The sequence below is a fragment of the Alligator mississippiensis genome, chromosome 8, assembly GCF_030867095.1.
Source record: "Alligator mississippiensis isolate rAllMis1 chromosome 8, rAllMis1, whole genome shotgun sequence".
Lineage (NCBI taxonomy): Eukaryota > Metazoa > Chordata > Crocodylia > Alligatoridae > Alligator > Alligator mississippiensis.
In genome coordinates this window covers 35169330-35186649 of record NC_081831.1, presented here as the reverse complement: position 1 = coordinate 35186649, position 17320 = coordinate 35169330, and the positions used below count along the sequence as shown (strand labels likewise).

At 48.9% G+C, this 17320-nt stretch overlaps 1 protein-coding gene across 2 annotated transcripts in view; it reads right to left on the bottom strand.

The window, feature by feature from the left end:
• Positions 1-6799: 6799 nt before the first annotated feature.
• The window catches only part of LOC102576035 (exocyst complex component 1), a 70168-nt gene continuing 59647 nt past the window's right edge, over positions 6800-17320 (bottom strand). For both annotated transcript variants that reach the window (XM_014609953.3, XM_059732621.1), the window contains exons 15-17: positions 14184-14383; positions 8978-9172; positions 6800-8471 (exon numbers count right to left, since the gene is read on the bottom strand). In XM_014609953.3, coding sequence (XP_014465439.1) covers positions 8316-8471; positions 8978-9172; positions 14184-14383 — 551 coding nt within the window. In that variant the 3' untranslated portion in view covers positions 6800-8315. The remainder of the gene's footprint in view (positions 8472-8977; positions 9173-14183; positions 14384-17320) is intronic.

Below are 17320 nucleotides of genomic sequence, written 5' to 3'. Positions count from 1 at the left end.
TGGCAAGTTGTGTTCCTGCTTTTACAGCATTAATGACAATAAGAAGAAGATACAGGTACTCAGAGGACTTGGAATACACAGAAGAAAGCAAAGGAGTGGAATTTGACCTGGCTCTGTTGAGAAACCTGAGAAGGACCAGAATCCATGTGGTGTGGGCCCATGAGAGCAACTTGGACTGGTGGGAGCGAATCGTGCTAATGGCTTGGAATGACCAGCAGTGGCTGGAGATGTGCTGAATGAAAAGGGAGATGTTCTATCATATTGTTTTGATACTGGGATCGCATGTTGCAAGACAGGACACTAATATGCATCGGGACATCCCACCAGACAAGAGGGTTTCAATGGCCATCATGAAACTGGCCAGCCCATCCAGCCTCTTCTACATCATGAACCAGTTCAGCATGGCTGCTTGCACAGTTAGGTTGGCAACTCATGAGGTATGCCAGCTGCTCAAGGAGACTGCTGTAAACAAAATTATCTGCCTGGCGAATCTGCAGCAAATCATAGATGGCTTTAATGAGAAGGGGTTCCCAAACTGTGTGGGGGCTTTAGACAGCACTCACATCCCAGTGCTGTGCCCTGCAGTGATAGGGAGGGCTCTCACAAACAGGAAAGGATATGCCTCCGTGATCCTTCAAGCCATGGTGGACCACCGGGGCTGGTTCATGAACATTTATACCAGGTGGGCTGGCAGCACACATGATGCGCATGTGTTCAGAAACTCCCCATTGCCTGGCGTCATGGAGAAAGGACACTATGCACCCAGCATGGAGGAGACAGTGATCTGTGGTGTCACCATTCCCCCAGTTATATTAGCAGACACTGCCTACACCCTAAAGCCCTGGTTCTTGAAGCTTTATGGAGGGAACATCACTGACCCACAGTGTAGTTTTTGACTACCATCTGAGCAGTTGCAGAACGGCCGTGGAATGCGCATTTGGCCGATGGAGGGTGCTTACATGCCGGCTCAAGATGGAGCCAGAAAATATCTCAGCCTTTGTAGTGGCAGCCTGCATGCTGCACAATATCTGCGAGAGCTGCAGAGAGGTTTTCAAAGAGTTGTGGGAAGAAGAAGCATGACAGGCAGTGGCCAGACAACAGAGATGTGTCCAGGCAGCAGCAGCAGCAGCACAGGGACTGAGGGGATATCCCCAAGGAGAGGCTGGTTGGGTGGCCCTTGTGTGTAATTGTCTGGCAGGATATATTGCTGACAACAATGCCTAGGAGTGCTTTGTTCTTTCTCTTGGTTGTGTTAAAATACACTTTAAATCTGTGTCTGAATACAAGGGCGTGCGGTGTTGCAGACGGGGGCGTGGAGAAGGGGATGGTCAGAGAAAGGAGGAGGAAATCTGGATTGGACTAGGGGATTGCTGCTTCCAGACTGTGAGTTGTTTGGGGGAGGGGGGCATTATGCACCGTCACCTACATCTGAATGACCCTCCCCAACATTGGTAACTATTATAGCTCTTGGCAGGCTAGGTGGGTGGGGGACCAAGCTGAACAGCAACCCACATTTTCAAAAATATTTCAAAAACATTTATAAAACAATTCACAACACACTTCCAAAAGCCATATGTGGCACTAGACAAACAGATTGATGGTGTACCTGGGCAGAGAACGGGAGGGCTCCAGTGGGAGCCCCAGTTGGAAACTATATGAAGATCAATGAGTTTGGGAATGCTGGGAAATATAGTCCAAAAAACTAAGGGAAAAAAAAGCCAGAAGAGTTCACCACCACCACCAACATTGACAGCAATCGTTAATCAACCAGGTGGCAACAAACACCCACCCACCCGCTACTCTAAACCCTGAATATTTTGTGATGTTGCAGTTATTATAGCAGCTATAGTAAATGAAAGAAAAAACATATTTGTAATATGGTAGGATGGGAAGGGAAAGAAATGGGAGGGGAAAGAAATGCTTAGGGCACTCTCACTAGGTACACGCTTGGGGCACAGCGGAGGGGTTTCCCCAGGGTGCCTCTCCAGAGAGGTCCCTGGGGGGAGGGAAGGGGCACCACCAGCTTCATGAATCAGTTATCCAGGAGCCCCTCGCCCTCTGAGCCCAGGTGCAGCGGACCTGGCGGCAACCAAGAGGATGGCCTGCCCTGCAGGAGAAGAAGTGGGGAGTGGGTCTGGAGTACCTGCAACAGGTACTGCCAGAAGCCAGGCCTGTTCTAGCCTGGGAAAGAGGCAGGGAAGGCACGCTACCTGTGGCAAGGACCCAGTGGCCCACCTGCCCCTGTGGAGCGAGTGGTGATGCGGGTCTCAACTGGCAGCCACCTGTACCAAGGCCCACCTGGCCAACTTACCATGGTCCCTGGCCACCCGTACACACATGACCTCTGATCTGAGGTCAATCAGAACACAGCCCACTAGTATAGTGCATGTTATCTCAGAAATGCTGTGAACTCTCACAAACAGCCTCTTTCTCCTAACTCTGCAGGTCCAGCAGCTACATGCAGGGGAGAGGAACCAGCTACACATGGGGATGCACTGTCAGGGTCACCACCAGGCTCTGCCAGGGCCCTCTGTACGTGTTGGCTCCAGAACTGGTAGACCCAGGACCAGATCTAGCTGCTGGACCAACTATTCACTGGGGCGGAGGAATGGTTGGCAGACTCAAAATTTTGTTTACAGCAGTCTCCTGGTTCACAGAAGATGATGCTCATGAGTGGGAGAGGGTCGTGCTTCAGCCGGAGAGGGTCATGCATGAGCTGGAAAGGGACTGGGTGGGCTGGGCATTCCAGGACAGATTCCTGGCCCTTGAAGAGAGCCACACTGCCCTTCCTGAGAGGATGGGAGGTCCAGGTGTGGCAAGCTGCTGTGGTGGCCAAGGCAGTGGAGGACACAGAGGAGGACTGCCAGGTGCTGGACATCATCCTGGCCCTGGCGGTCACCTTTGTCCCGCTGGCTGTCCTGTCCCCAGCCCTAGCCCTGCCTGCCTCCCAGCAGCCACAAGCCCCTCAGCGGGCTTGGGCTGAGGTGCAGTGGCACCTCCAGTGGCAAGGCCCACCTGCCCTGGAACCTGCTCCAGGTTCCCTGCCACCTGGGCCTCCCACTTGGGCCCACCCTTCTACTTGCCCTGGTTCCATACAGCCCCTGAACAAGAGCTACCCATAGTGGGACCAACACTGTGCCCAAGCCCTGCTGGGCTTGGCCACTGGCTGCAGGAGGGGGAGCCAGCTGTGATGGCGGAGCACCAGTCACCCTTACCCCTGGGCAAGCCTCTCATCTACCAGCCTTGCCACGGCATGCACACCTGCAGTGGTGTGGTGAGAGGCCAGGCTGCTACGTGCCTGGCCATAGGTTTACTCTTCCCCATATTCACCCCCACTCCACTGTCCCAGATCCCTGGAGGGCACACAGAGAGCTGTACATAGTCTGCATGGGGAAAAGTGTGCTTTATTGGTGGTGGATGGGGTGGTTGGTGGTGGGGGCTCTGTGGGTCAGCAGGGAGGGGGTTTGTGGTTCAGGAGGTAGGGTGGAGATGGTCTGTTATTGGGGAGGGAGGGGGAAGGAGGTCTTCTGTTTGGGCAGGATGGGGTCTGTGTTTGTAGAGGTGAATAAAGTACTTGGCAGAAACCTGTCTACAGTGAGTGTGGTGCTGGGAGCACATGGTAGGGCTGTCCAGATGGCCTACAGTGGAGAGCGCAGGAGCAGGTGGTCTGCCATTGCCTCTTATACCTGGTGCCCTGACCCTGCTGCTGGGCATGTGGCTCATCTGGGGCTTCAGTGAGGGGGCAGGGGGATGCAGCTGGTGCTATCACTGGCAGGCATCCTTTGCCCACTGTGCCTCTGCTCATGCCTCATGAAACAGATCCCGACAGGTCTCATAAATGTTGTGCAGCACACAGGCTGTAACAATGACCTGGGGGATTTGGCCTCCATGACCCCGAGGTGGCCGGTGAGGGTCCGCCGGCATTCCATCAGGTGGCTTAAGGCTTACTCTACCAGAGTGTGGGTTGCCTGGACACCAGTTGAAATGTGCCTGGTAGGGGTCCTTCTGGCCTGTGTAGGGCCACATGAACTAGGGGAGGAACAGGTAAGGAGGCTCCTTGCCCAGCTGGAGGTCCAGCACCCCTGGTGTGAAGTGCCTGCTCTCCATCAGGGTTGGCAAGGCAGAGTTCCAGAACACGTGGGAAACATGGACACTGCCTGCCCAGCCAGTGCTCATATTGGTAGAGGTGCTCTGGTGGTTGGTGACAGCTTGAAACACAATGCAGTGGAAGCTCTGCCAACTGTAGTAGGGGCAGTCACCATGGGGCAGGCAGGCGATAGGAATGTGGGTCCCGTCCAGGGCCCCCAATGCACTGGGGGAAGCCTAGGGCACTGAACCCTGCCACCACTGCCACAGTGTGCCTCAGCACATCCTGGAGGGTGCCAGTCCTCCAGGATGGCCTCCCCAGTAGTTACACACACACACACACACACACACACACACACACCCTTGTGTGTGTGGTATATGAATTAGTAATCCACGTATGTGTATTGGATATGCAGGTGTTGGTAACTGATTCTGTCTAAATTTAGTGTGTGTAGCGTGTATGGGCTTAAACTGGTGATAGGTGTGAATGAACCTAGACTGGTTATTTTGAACATGTGTGTTATATGAATTAGTGATCTGTGTCTAACTTTTGGGGTGTATAGTGTATGTGCTTGAATTGGTGATAAGTATGCATGTGCCTAGGCTGGTTTGGATGTGTATGTGCCTGAGCTGGTAGTGTGAGTGAGCGCACACCTAATTGATTTGTGTGTGTTTTGTATATGTGCAATTGTGTCACACCCTCTTGTCCAACAGCGTAATATCGAGATCCTGAGAGCTGGCCTACCCCCCAGGGCAACACTGTCTCTATGTCCGAATCTCTGAACCTTTCTGAATCTCTCAGAATTGATTTGGAGGGTTCCAATTTGATTCAGAGAGATTAAAGGGTGTTCTGATTTGATTCGAATTCAGAGATTCAGTCACTGAATCTGGCCGAATCTCCGCCAAAATGAATCGGGGACCGAAGCTTCACATAGTCCTAGTACACATATCACAGGGGTTTATTCCAGTTTAAGTTAAAGCAGGGTTTTAAAAAAAACCCACCACTTCAATTTAGGGAGAATTAAACCAAAGTAAACCCCCATGGCGTGTAGCCATGAGGAGCAAATATGCCTCCATATGACTGCATGTGTAGAAGCTTGCCCAGGGTAGGTTTACTGCACATAGCAGTAATTGCATATGTAGATGTGCCCGCTATGCATTTCTGACCTCCACACAAATAAAGTCCATCCTTCAGTCCATTCATGCTCCTGTGACCCACACCATCAGGAGAAAAGGGATAGCCCTGAAGGCCAACCATCCCTGACCCCGATGGCTCAGGATTACAATCCAGTTCAGGACAAGGATGGTGTGACAGGTAGTCACTCTGAGCTGCCCTTAATGTCACACACCTGTCTCTGGGGCAACCGCCTGCCTACTCACCTGCCATGCCTTGTTCTTAATTAATTAATTAGTATTAATTAGTGGGAGGCTGCCCTTATACTGCCCTGGCACTAGGGGGCACTATCTGCAGCTCCGCTTCCTCCCCTACGCCACAGTCCACACCTCGCCGATGGAAATGGCTGCTGTCTCAGTTCTCTCGCAATTCGGCCCCTTACTGTTTTCCCTGGGCCTTCCTTCCTTTAATGCACGCTCCCTCTGGTGCTAGGGCTCCCTCCGGCCCTCTCTCGCTCTGTGCCCTCTTCTCTGGGGCCTTATCTATGATGCTGCCCCCTCCTGGGGCTCCCCGTGCCCACCTTTGGGCTTCCCAGTAAGGTTGCCCCCCTTCTTGGGGGCCCGCCACGCCCGCACTTGGGCTTCTCAAACGCCCTTCTCTGGGGCTGGGGTCTATGCACCCTGTGTCCTGTGCCCGCTGGCGCTGGGGTCCTTACACTCCGCTGTGAGTCCCCTATGAGGCCTCCTCCATCCCCTTATAGCCTCACCCAAACCACCAGTTCAACAAACTACAAAACACAAGCCCCTGGGCTTTAACCTAAACATAAGCCGCCTGGCTATAACAACATTGCTCCAGCATCTTAGAGCTGCCATAAGCTGTACCTGCGGTCAGGCTTCTTACTGCATCCTGGCTTAGAGAGCTCCTACCTCTCTGGCTGCTAGCAGGAAACTGCCTCAGGCCTCTGCTCCTGGACTTTATAAGGGTCAAGCCCTGCCCCTTCTGGTCAGCTGACCTTCCCTGGTTGCCCCAGCAACCCACAGCTGTGCTCCTTAGTCACTGCTAGGGCTCCTTCCCTAGCAGTTTTCCCCTCTTCAGGCACAGGGCACCTCAGTGCTCTGTGACAGATGGCATTATATTCATTTGGGCTTGGCATTTTAGACCTAAGCAAATGTTGGTTTAACTCATGATACTTCTTCACAGTTTGTAATAAGTGTAAATCTCTCCTTAGCAGAAGCTCAGTGTAGAAAAGCAAGGAAGATGCTTCATGCTTGCAGCGATGCAGGTGGAGCTGTGTGGAAAACACTAGTGCAGGCCCTGTCTACAATATGCAATACTCTACAGATGGCCTTTTCACTCCTCTGAACCATGCCTATTGAAGTCAATGGTGGGGTTTCCACTGCCTTCCATGGAAGAATCGGGCATTGTTGTATCATCAAAGCCACACACATCTGAGCAGGCATTTTATACACTTTTTTAGAATGTTACTTTGTATTGAACTAAGGCCTCGAGGTTCTTCTTGGCACCAGTGTCACAAGGCAAGGCTGCCTATGGTGACATCACATATGCTGCTAGGTCACCAGTAAGAACAGATCAAAGCAATGCAGTCAACAGTGAAAACATTTTATTACTTTTGAATGCTGCTGTGGGCTTCTCAATAAGGAAACAGGCTGAGTTAAACAAGAGTGGGAAGTTCCCTGGGAAACTGTCCGGGGTGTCTATGGATAATAGTCTGCTCTGTCATGAACCCATTCAATGATATAATTTCTGGAATATTAACAGCAATGATGGTATGTAAAATAACTCTAATTTTAAATTTTCTGTGCAGCATAACTGACAGATTAAGTAATATTTCAGATGACTAACAGAATTAATACAGATATAGTGGGAATCCTATGCATTGCATCAAGTCATCCAGATACATAGATCCATTGCTTCAGTACAGCTGAACTAAGAAACAAGTGTCATTCCAATGGAGAGCTGCTACTTGGCTGGAGGTCAAGTCCATGGAAATCATATTAGTGAACAGAAATAGCTCATTTCAATTACATCATGGAGAGCATGACAGCACAGTCCTGCTATGGACTCTAAATAAATACCTTACCCAAGGAACAAACACAAGGGAACAAACTTTGGTTTTTGTACAAATGAACCAAAACCAAAACCTCAAATACAAACACTCACAAACTTTAGTTTCTTTGAAGTCCAATCCCAGATTCAAATCCTCATTTTGCAAATTATTCTCATCTTTCTCCTGGACTTTATTAAAACCCTAGATCAAGATGCCTTGGGATTTTGGAGTTGTTGAAAGCCAGATCTGGAGTTTAAATTCTGCTCTGATCTCTAGTTTTTATGCTGGGAGGTTATGCTTTTTACTTTAGCTTAGCATTGCTGCAGTGAGAAACCCCTGGCTCTCTAGTAGGGCTCAATGCCAAGGAACCAACACTGTGTGCATTCAGAATATATGGGGAACACAGGTTTCTCTAACTGATCTCTTTGGCAGCTCACTTTCATAGGACATTACAAAGCAGTGCTATAAGGGGTGATCCCATTGACACTGAGATTCACAGCTATACAGGGGGTCAGGTATATTACTGGCTATATAGATCACCTGAGCAAAAGGATATGGCTAGAATCCCAATACTTCCTATGTTAGGGGAGGGCAATTTTCAGACCAACACCTGTGAAAGATCTCCAGTTTGGTTATATTTTCCAGTAATTCAGTAGACCCTCATATTTGGTTAAGTCCAGGGTGAAAGACCATGTGTCAAATATCAGTGAGCGCATTTACACAAGATGCTACTATGCATTTGATTAGTACTTGTAAAAGCAAGTACTAAATAAATGCACAGTATCTGGAGTTACTGTACAGTAGCACCAGTGAATGTCTTTTAGGTGACGCTACTGCTCAGTAGCCTAATAATACTGCACAGTAACATATTAGCACTGTCTGTGCTGTGATGCACTGCTGCACAGTCAGCCTCTCATGTAGATGCACCCAGCATGTGGTTAATTTGCATATTTTAGTTACGTCTTCTTGGCTACATGGCTGCTGACAGGAACAGTGGCAGCAGCAGGAGCAGCTTTCACCAGACACATGTCCAGAGGAAGACTGTTCTTACATTTTGAACTGGGTGATGGAGTTGAAGTAGCTCAGCAAGTCCTCCACGGTAAAGTCCATGGTGATCCCTGACCCTGCATAACAGCGTTGGATCAGGTCCTCAAACTCCTGGTACTGACATATGAACTTCTGCTCCATGGCTTGCCAGACAACCTAGGGAGAAAGCAGGTGTTACTGGGAACATACTGCCTGATTTTCCTCACTGGTCCATAACAGCACTGTGTAACCATTCTGCTCTACATACTCTATTAGAGCAACTGTCAATTTGAGGAGGTGGCAAATGGTCAGCATGGAGAACACCTCAGAACTTCTTGTATCTCAAACCAGAATGATGATAATTTCCCTTATGTTAGATGGATAGACGCATCCTCACTAATTATCAGGCTGCATGTCAAACAAAAGCTACTAAGAGAAACATGGAGCACAGAGAAGATATTTGAAAGTGGGAAGAGGGATGAGGGAAACAACAGTAGATGAGTGGGGGACAAAAGAAAGTGGAGATAAGAGATGGAAAGGAGGAGACAACGCAGGAGAACTCATGGGTAGAAAGGCAAATGTCCCCTTTCCCTGTCATTTATTACTTGTCAAGTCTGAATTCCTAAAATATGTTAAGATGCTGCTACACTACAGCATACAAGTAGAGCCTGAGCTATAGTTACCGGCAATAGATTTTCCTCTGGGGAGAGAGATTTGACAATTTTCTTGTAGAGGGTTTCAAGAGCTCTCTTCACTTCCTTGCCTGGGTACTTCTCTATTACCTTCCGCAGCTCTTGCTTACTGTATGCCAGGTGAAAGCTGACCTCCTCTTCTTTCACTCCCTGAGCCACACGGGTTTTCACTCCTTCAAAGAAATGCTGAGGAGATTAAGGGGAAAATAATTTATCAACCATTTGTTTGCTGACATCATTACGCACCCTTTACTGAGCTCTAAGAATAAACTGCAGAAACTGACCATTGGACTGAAAGAGACAATGCCCTGTCTTCTACAAAGCCAGAAAACCTGTTTTATGCATGTGGTTTACAGGGGAGGATGCCTTTGTTTCTTGTTGTGATTCTATGTTCTGCAAGGAGGCCCACAAAGAGTCATATATATAATGTACCAACAGATGCCACCTGGTATTAGAAACTCATGCTGTGTTTTCTATTGTTCCATGTACCAGCAGCCAGTCTAAAGGTTTTAGAGTCCAAGTCCAATTTGAAATTTTACAGGGGCTGTGTAAGTCAGTGCAGAACAGAGGATTCTCTACAGTTAATCCAGAATATGAGTTTCACACGTGGTGCTCTGGCCAGGTGCCAGAAGACTGGAAGAAGACCAATGTGGTCCCCATTTTCAAAAAAGGGAGGAGGGAGGACCTAGGCAACTACAGGCCTGTTAGTCTTACTTTGGTCCTAGGGAAGTTCTTTGAAAAAATTATCCAGGAGCATACCTGGGAGGGGCCAGCAGAGGTGAGGGATGCTCAAGGGCAACCAGCATGGGTTCATTAAGGGCAGGTCCTGTCAGACCAACCTGATAGCCTTCTATGATCAGGTCACAAAATCATTGGACACAGGTGTCGCGATGCATATAGTCTTTCTGGACTTCAGGAAGGCCTTCAACACTGTCTCCCACTCCATTCTCATTAAAAGCTAGGTGACTGTGGTATTGATGCCTACACAGTCAGATGGGTCACAAATTGGCTAGGGGGCCACACCCAGAGTGTGGTGGTGGATGGGTCATATTCGACCTGGAGGAAGGTGGGCAGTGGAGTCCCCCAGGGCTTGGTCCTCAGGCCCGTACTGTTCAATTTCTTTATCAGCAACTTGGACGAGGGGATGAAAAGCACCCTGTTCAAATTCATTGGCAACACCAAGATTTGGGGCGAGGTGGGCATGCTAGAAGGAAGAGACAGGTTACAACTGGACCTGGACAGGTTACAGGGGTGGGCGAATGTGAATAGGATGCGATTCAATACTGACAAATGCAGGGTGCTGCATTTGGGCAGGAAGAACCAGCAGCATACCTATAGGCTGGGGAACTCTCTTCTTGAAAGCACAGTGGCAGAAAGAGATTTTGGAGTCATTATCAATTCCAAAATGAACATGGGCCGCCAATGTGAGGACGCAGTCAGCAAGGCTAACCGCACCTTGTCATGTATCCACAGATGCATCATGAGCAGATCCAAGGAGGTGATCCTCCCCTTCTATGCGACACTGGTCAGGCCACAGCTGGAGTACTGTGTCCAGTTCTGGGCGCTGCACTTCAGGAGGGATGAGGGCAGCATCAAGAGGGTCCAGAGAAGGGCCACTCGCATGATCAGGGGACACCAGGGCAGGCCCTAAGAGGAGAGGCTAAGGAACCTGAACCTATTCAACCTTCACAAGAGAAGGCTGAGAGGGGATCTAGAAGTCATCTATAAACTTACAAGGGGGAACCAGAGGGGATTGGGTGAGACCCTGTTCCCCCGAGCACCTCCCAGAGTAACAAGGAACAATGGCCACAAGTTGACTGAGAGTAGGTTCAGGCTAGATATCAGGAGGCACTACTTCACTGTCAGGATGGCTAGAATCTGGAACCAGATTCCAAGGGAAGTGGTGCTGGCTCCTACCTTAGGGGTCTTTAAAAGGAGGCTTGATAACTACCTAGCTGGGGTCATTTGAGCTTAAACTTAATAAGGGTCATAAGAGCCCTGTATTCATTCCTGCCTAGGGCAGGGAGTCAGACTAGATGATCTTCTCAGGTCCCCTCCAACCCTACTTCTATGAAACTATGAAACAATGCTGACAGCAGGAACAACTAATCCCTAGGTAAAATATTCAAAAGCGTCTAAATGTTTTAGGAGTCTCTGGTCCATTTTCACAAGTGATTTATGCATTTGTCTTCAGTATAGTATAAAAGATACCTGAGCTTGTTTTACACAAGTTTAAGTGCCTGAAGCAGTCTAGACACAGGAGCATGAAGGTCTGCTAATTTACCTTGTTTCTTGGCAGGCTACTTTAGCTTGCCAAGTATTCAATGCTGCCACAACTAGAACTTGCACTAACTCGTTTAAAGTTAGTTTGAGTATATTTACACTACAGCACCGTGTACAATATAGACAGGCCCATAGACTTTCAATGCAATTCAGGTCCATGAATGTTTAGTTCCTTTTGAAAATGGGACATAAATATCTAAATCACTTAGGTGCCCTAAAAATGTTTACCCTGTTTCCATAAAGTAGGCAGCCCACAGCTGGAGAGTAGGGCTGTGTGAAATGGCACCATTCCATTTCGCCTTGAGTTTTGACAGTTCGACGAAACAATGTTTCGTATCGAATTTCATTTCAAGTCGAAACAGCTGTTCCATTCCTTTCCGCCAAAACAGAAAGGCTGTTTCAATGCTGTTTTGAGTTTCACTAGGGATGCGAAGTCATCCCAGCTGGGCTGACACCTCATCCCCAGCGCTAGATCGTGCCAGGGGCAGCAGGCAGCCCAGCTGGGCTGCTTTCCTGTCCTCCGTGCTACATCATCGTGATGTAGTTTGGGGGGGGACAGGAAAGCAATCCAGCTGGGCTGCCTTCCGCCCCTGGCATGATGTAGCGAGGAGGACAGGAAAGCAGCCCAGCTGGGCTGCCTCACGGACCCCTGCCAGATCTTGTGCTGCAGATGGGAAGTCAGCCCAGCTGGACTGATGTTTCATACCCAGCCTATGGTCGAAATGTTTCAACTTTTGAAACCTTTTGACCAGCCTCGTTTTGTTTTGAGGCTATTTCAAGGGCCTTTGTTTCATCCTGATTTTGCTGTTTCGACCTCAAAATTGGTGGAAACAGTGTTGGAACGAAATGGCCAGTGAAATTTCGCACAGCCTTACTGGAGAACTATGTATGGGAATAAACAAGAGGCCACTTAAGGCTTTCATAAATTCCTTAGTAGACCGTTGTAAATGTTCTCCATAAATTTAGTCATTAGCAGCCTGTCACTGCTAATAAAATGATACTCACCTGTATTGCTGAAACATCCCAAACATCCAAATGACTAGCACAGGCAGGGTGTAGACTGAAGCTGAGGGTAATATTAGACATTGAGCTGAATTTCCAGCAAAGCCAGGGCATGAGCAATTTGACAGCAAAGACCAGAAGCAAATCAGATCAACAGGAATTTCAATTAAGTCAAGCTGGACTTGGTTTTTATTAGAAGTTACAGGCCAATGAACAGGCAGGTGAGCATTAATCAGAATAGCAAGGAGCTGCCAGAATGGCAAGAATCTATAGGAAAGAACTGAATGCCTCCTTGAGTTGGTGGTGCTGTGCTTTTAGTACAGTTAACAAAGCAGTTGCCTAGGGCCCCTGACTTTATGTTAGGCTGATCAGCACAAGCATCCATCCAGAAAGAATTAGCATCAGCCACCCCCAGACATCCTGCTGAAAAAGAAGGCAGGGGTCAGAGTCAGCCCCTTCAATTCAGAGTCAATGTAATGAACTGCAGCCACAGTTCTGCTAGCTTGATGTGTGTTTGTAACTGGGCCTAGCAGAGCGTGGCACTGATCTCAGGTTGAGCCTGTAAGTGCTATTGTAATAAAAAAACCCTCTGTCTATAAAGGACTAAACACAGTGTCTCGGCCAGGCTGAGCCAACTCGAGGTGATTCAGAAATTACTCGTTCGTCAGGGCGGGCTGGAGAGGATGACAAGGTTTAATGGTTGTAAAAAACTTTACTTACGTCGCGGGTGGCTGCGACGGAAACGGTTCGGTCGTCTGGACAACAATGTGAGTTGCTCCAGCTGGCGAGGCCAATGCCAGTAAATCCGTCCGTAACTCAAGCCGGCGGGAAAAGGGTACGTCTGGGACTGCGTTCGGCAACGGGAAGAGGGATCGATAGGTGATCAGTCTATCGACCAGCTAGCCGCAAGTCAGATCTCTAAGAGGCACTCTGCAGCGTGCTCAAAGCTCTTCGACTTGGGCGGAAGTCGCGCTAGTTTTTAAACGGCCAGCAAGCCAATTACCGGCTGCCACGTGTGAATAATTTAGCACTAGCCAATTGCGGGGCACGAATTTGCATCCGAATGGCGGGAACTCTTTGCACCGTGCATTTCTGTGCTGCAAAGAGAAATGCACCCTGCAAAGACAGCTGCAAATTGGCGGGAACTCTCTCCTGCACGCGGGTTCTTTATGCAGCAAAAACCCTCGCTGTGCAAGAGGCTCTCATGTGACAAGAAAACACCATAGTGCCGAGGCACCAAAATCACTGGGTCGTGACACACATAAGGGCCAGGGACTTGTACCATCATTCATGGTGAGAAGTACCCTACTCTGCAAGTAGCCCCAGTGATGTCAGTAGGATGCCAGGGATTGCTTTTTATGATAAGAAGGAGCATCAGCATCTGGACCCAAATGAACAAGAATTCAGAGTAGTGTCATAGATGACAGCATTTTCGTCTCTATTGTCTTGTGAGCTCAGAGAGAACAGCAGTGTAATGATGAGTAAAATTAGCCCTAACACCAACATCCCTTTGATGGTCTATATGATCTTTGTACAACAGTTCCAGGATTTATCCGCACCCTGTGTAGCTTCTGCATTTGAGGCATTGCATTTAGTTCTAAAGGTTAGAAACACACTCTCGCTCAGGAAGAAGGAAATGATCTCCAACCTGGAAAATGAGTTCAGTCAGCCAATGCTTGCAAAGCACTTTGGACAAAAGAAGTCTGATATTGCTGAAAAGGTGATACCTTCCTCCATACCTAAGACTCCTTTACCTACCTCCTCACTGCAGCAGCAGTGTCCTGTAGGCAGCAAAGGGCTGCCCTAAGTTCTGGGGACAAATGAGATGACAGTAAAATCAGAGATGCACAGTGCCCTTGGGGCCTCCTGAATGCTGCATCTTGGAGTATGTCATAGCTTAGAATGTACTCACCTTGAGCTTTTCTAGTGGCTGTCCCAGGCACTGGGTGACATACAAAACCAGGTGCTTGCTGTACATTTCCTTGGCTTCCCTCTGTTTGCTTTCCAAACAGCAGATCTTCTTTTGCAACAGAAAGCGGTGCATGTGATGGAAGTTCTCCATTATGACCATATCTGTATTGACTTTCAAGTTCACTGAAGACAGATTATTGACTAAAGAGAAAGAAAGGGAGAAAATAAGCACAGAGGAATATAGGGACCTTTCATTATCCAAGGTGAAGGGGAGAGACACAAGACGAAGAGTGAAAAAGCAGGACATGTTAAGCCCAGCACTTGCCAACAAGAAACTGGACTTACAAAGTAGTTACTACTTAAGCCTGTCACAAGTTGGCTGAACCTTCCTAGCCTTCCTAGTGAGGCAGAGACACTGTGAGCTCTTTCAGAGCCCAGGGCAGAGGTGTATAGTGGGAAATTATGTTGAACACTGAAAAGTGGAGGGGAAGGTGAAGAAGGGGAGGGGGAGCAGAGTCTTACTTGCCTGGGCTCTCTTCACTTGGATGGAGGCTGCTGCTGCTGCTATGTCTATTGTTGTGGGCTGCTGCTGTAGAATTGTGGGCTCAGGCTAATGCAGCCGAGGGACAGGCAGAAACATGGGCTATCATGGCAAAGCCTCCCCAGATGGGTGTCCTTCCACTCCCCTCCTTTCCAAGATTCACTGCATGGGGCTGTGCTGTCCAACTCCTATGACCAGGCAGGGCAGGGCTTGTTGTGACAAAGACTCCTGGAGGGAGGGAGCCATAATGGTCCCAACTCTAAGTCAGTGCCAGGGGATGGTGCCCTGCTTGCTTCCCCCACTAATGCTACTGGACTGAGGGTCATGATTGTCCCATTGGAACTGCTGGCTGTTCCAGTACTGGAAGGAAAAAAGATCCCAATAATAGTTACTTTACTCTTATTTCTTATCCCAGTTGCTTTAGATGTTTTTTAGTTTTGAAAGGGCCTCACATGAACTGTATTAGTGTGGATTCTTGTCAGCAGCTCATCCAGGCTAATGCCCAGACCAAAGTCAGTGCTCAGCACTGAGGAAAGTGCTCAGGACTGTCAGGTGCGGGGATCCTTGAGAGCTCTGCAGTGCAGCCTTCTGGCGAAGTGAAAGGTATCACTCTACAGCACCCCAAGCTCAGGAGGCTGGGAAGCCAGAGATCAACTATGATCTCAGCACAGATCTCTGGTCCAGTAGCACAGAAGGCAAACTGTCAGCTACCAGTCTTTTCCTCTTTCTGTCACAATACATCAATGGTTTTTGGAGAGAGACAGCCTCTTTCTAAAAGCTTTTTTGCAGTGACTGCATCTCCTGAGCTTTGTTATTCTTGCTCCTGGGATCTCCTGGCCTGTGTGAAGAAGGGTTTCAAATAGTGAATTTGTATAGCCTGGATAGTCTCTAGCACACAAGAACTTGGACTCAGTTCTCAGCAGTGGAAGGTGGAGGAAAGAAGGGTACTCTATGGCACTTCTGATCTTGCACTTCTGGGCTTCCTGGGTACCAAACCAGTCCTGATGTTTGTATATACAAGGACTCTGTAGCAAAGCACTAAGGTGCCTGCTACTGAGAGAGCAGGGAAAACTCCTCAGGTGCTGGCTGCTGAGGCAACTAGTGGGATAATGACCCACACCTGCCTAGCCAGCTGAAGGAAGGGGCAGGGCCTGGCTCCTATATAAAGCACAGGCAGGAGGCCAGAGGCAGTTCCCTACCAGTAGCTAAAGAAGTTCTCTGCTAGAAAAGAGAAGCCAAGTTTGAAAGCCAGAGTAGTGTTGGTCATTGTGGTGGGATAGAGAAGCCCTGGTAGGCTGGAGCGTAGTTATAGCTGGAGGCTTATGTTTGTGTTGTAGCCCAGGGGCTTGTATTTATGTTACTATTTGTTACATTGGTGGTTTGGGTGAGGCTATTAGGGGTTGGAGGAGGCCTCACAGGGGACTCACAATAGTGTGGGGACCCCAGCGCCAGTGAGGGCGCTGCATACGGGGTACATAGACCCCAGCCCCAGAGAGGGGCAGCTGAGAAGCCCCAGAGAAGGGGGCATTGTTGAGAAGCCCCAGTATGGGTGGGGTGAGCCCCAGAGAAGGGGGCAGCATTGTGGTGAGCCCCAGAGAAGGGTGGCAATGATTGAGAAGGGTACGGAGAGAGAGAAAGACGGGACTGTGGAGAGCCTGAGCACTAGAGAGGGTGCGAATTGAGAGACCTAACAACATCTATTACATCTGCAAGGCTTGGGGTGTGGTATTGGGGTGGTAGGAGCCATGCATAGCTCATAAGGCTTGGGTACACGGAACACCTGAGACAGGAGAACTGTGGCCAAGTAGAAGAAAGGCAGCCTCCCTATAAAAATAAATAAATAAATAAATAAATAAAAAACCATAAATAATATATATAATCAAAGGCGTGGTGGACGAGAATAGGAGGGTGTGAGTCAGAAGTTTGGCCCAGTAAAGGAGGCAGCAGGGGAGAGCATGGCGACCTTGATGTCCCTCCTGTTACAGGCAAATACATGCATGCATGAGTAATCTAATATTATAAAAGCCTAAGTCTGTCTGTCTGTCTGTCCATAACACTTTATTTGCACTCCAATTGGCTGACAGAAACAACCAATCAGAGTGCTCTAACCATGGGGGAGCGCTGCCATGATTCTGAAGCCACGCGAAGGACCAGACATGGGGTGGGGGAGCCAGGGCCAGCAGTGCTGGCCTTGGCTCCCTCACCCCGCTCCCTGCAAGTAGTGCCAAGAACCCCACCCTACTCCCTGCAAGAGGCAGAACAGTGGCAGCATGGGGTGTTAGGTGGCAGTACTCCATTCCAGCCCCCTCCCCCCTATCATTCTTGATGGGTAATTGGCTAGTCTTCATATATGTGCATAGGTGCACACATGGAAGAGGCATGGTGGTAGAGCAAACAGGATGTCTTACACTTATGCTTTTGGAGCCATAGTAAGCCTTACTTTGGACTTATATCACATGCTTTAAGAGAACTCTGCTGTAAATGAGTACCTAGTCATTAGGGGTGGACATGGTGCTACCCTCGTTGTTCCTTTGTGTCTTGTTGGCTATAAAAGCTGGCAATCTTTAACCATGCTAACCTAGTGGGTAGACATTTAG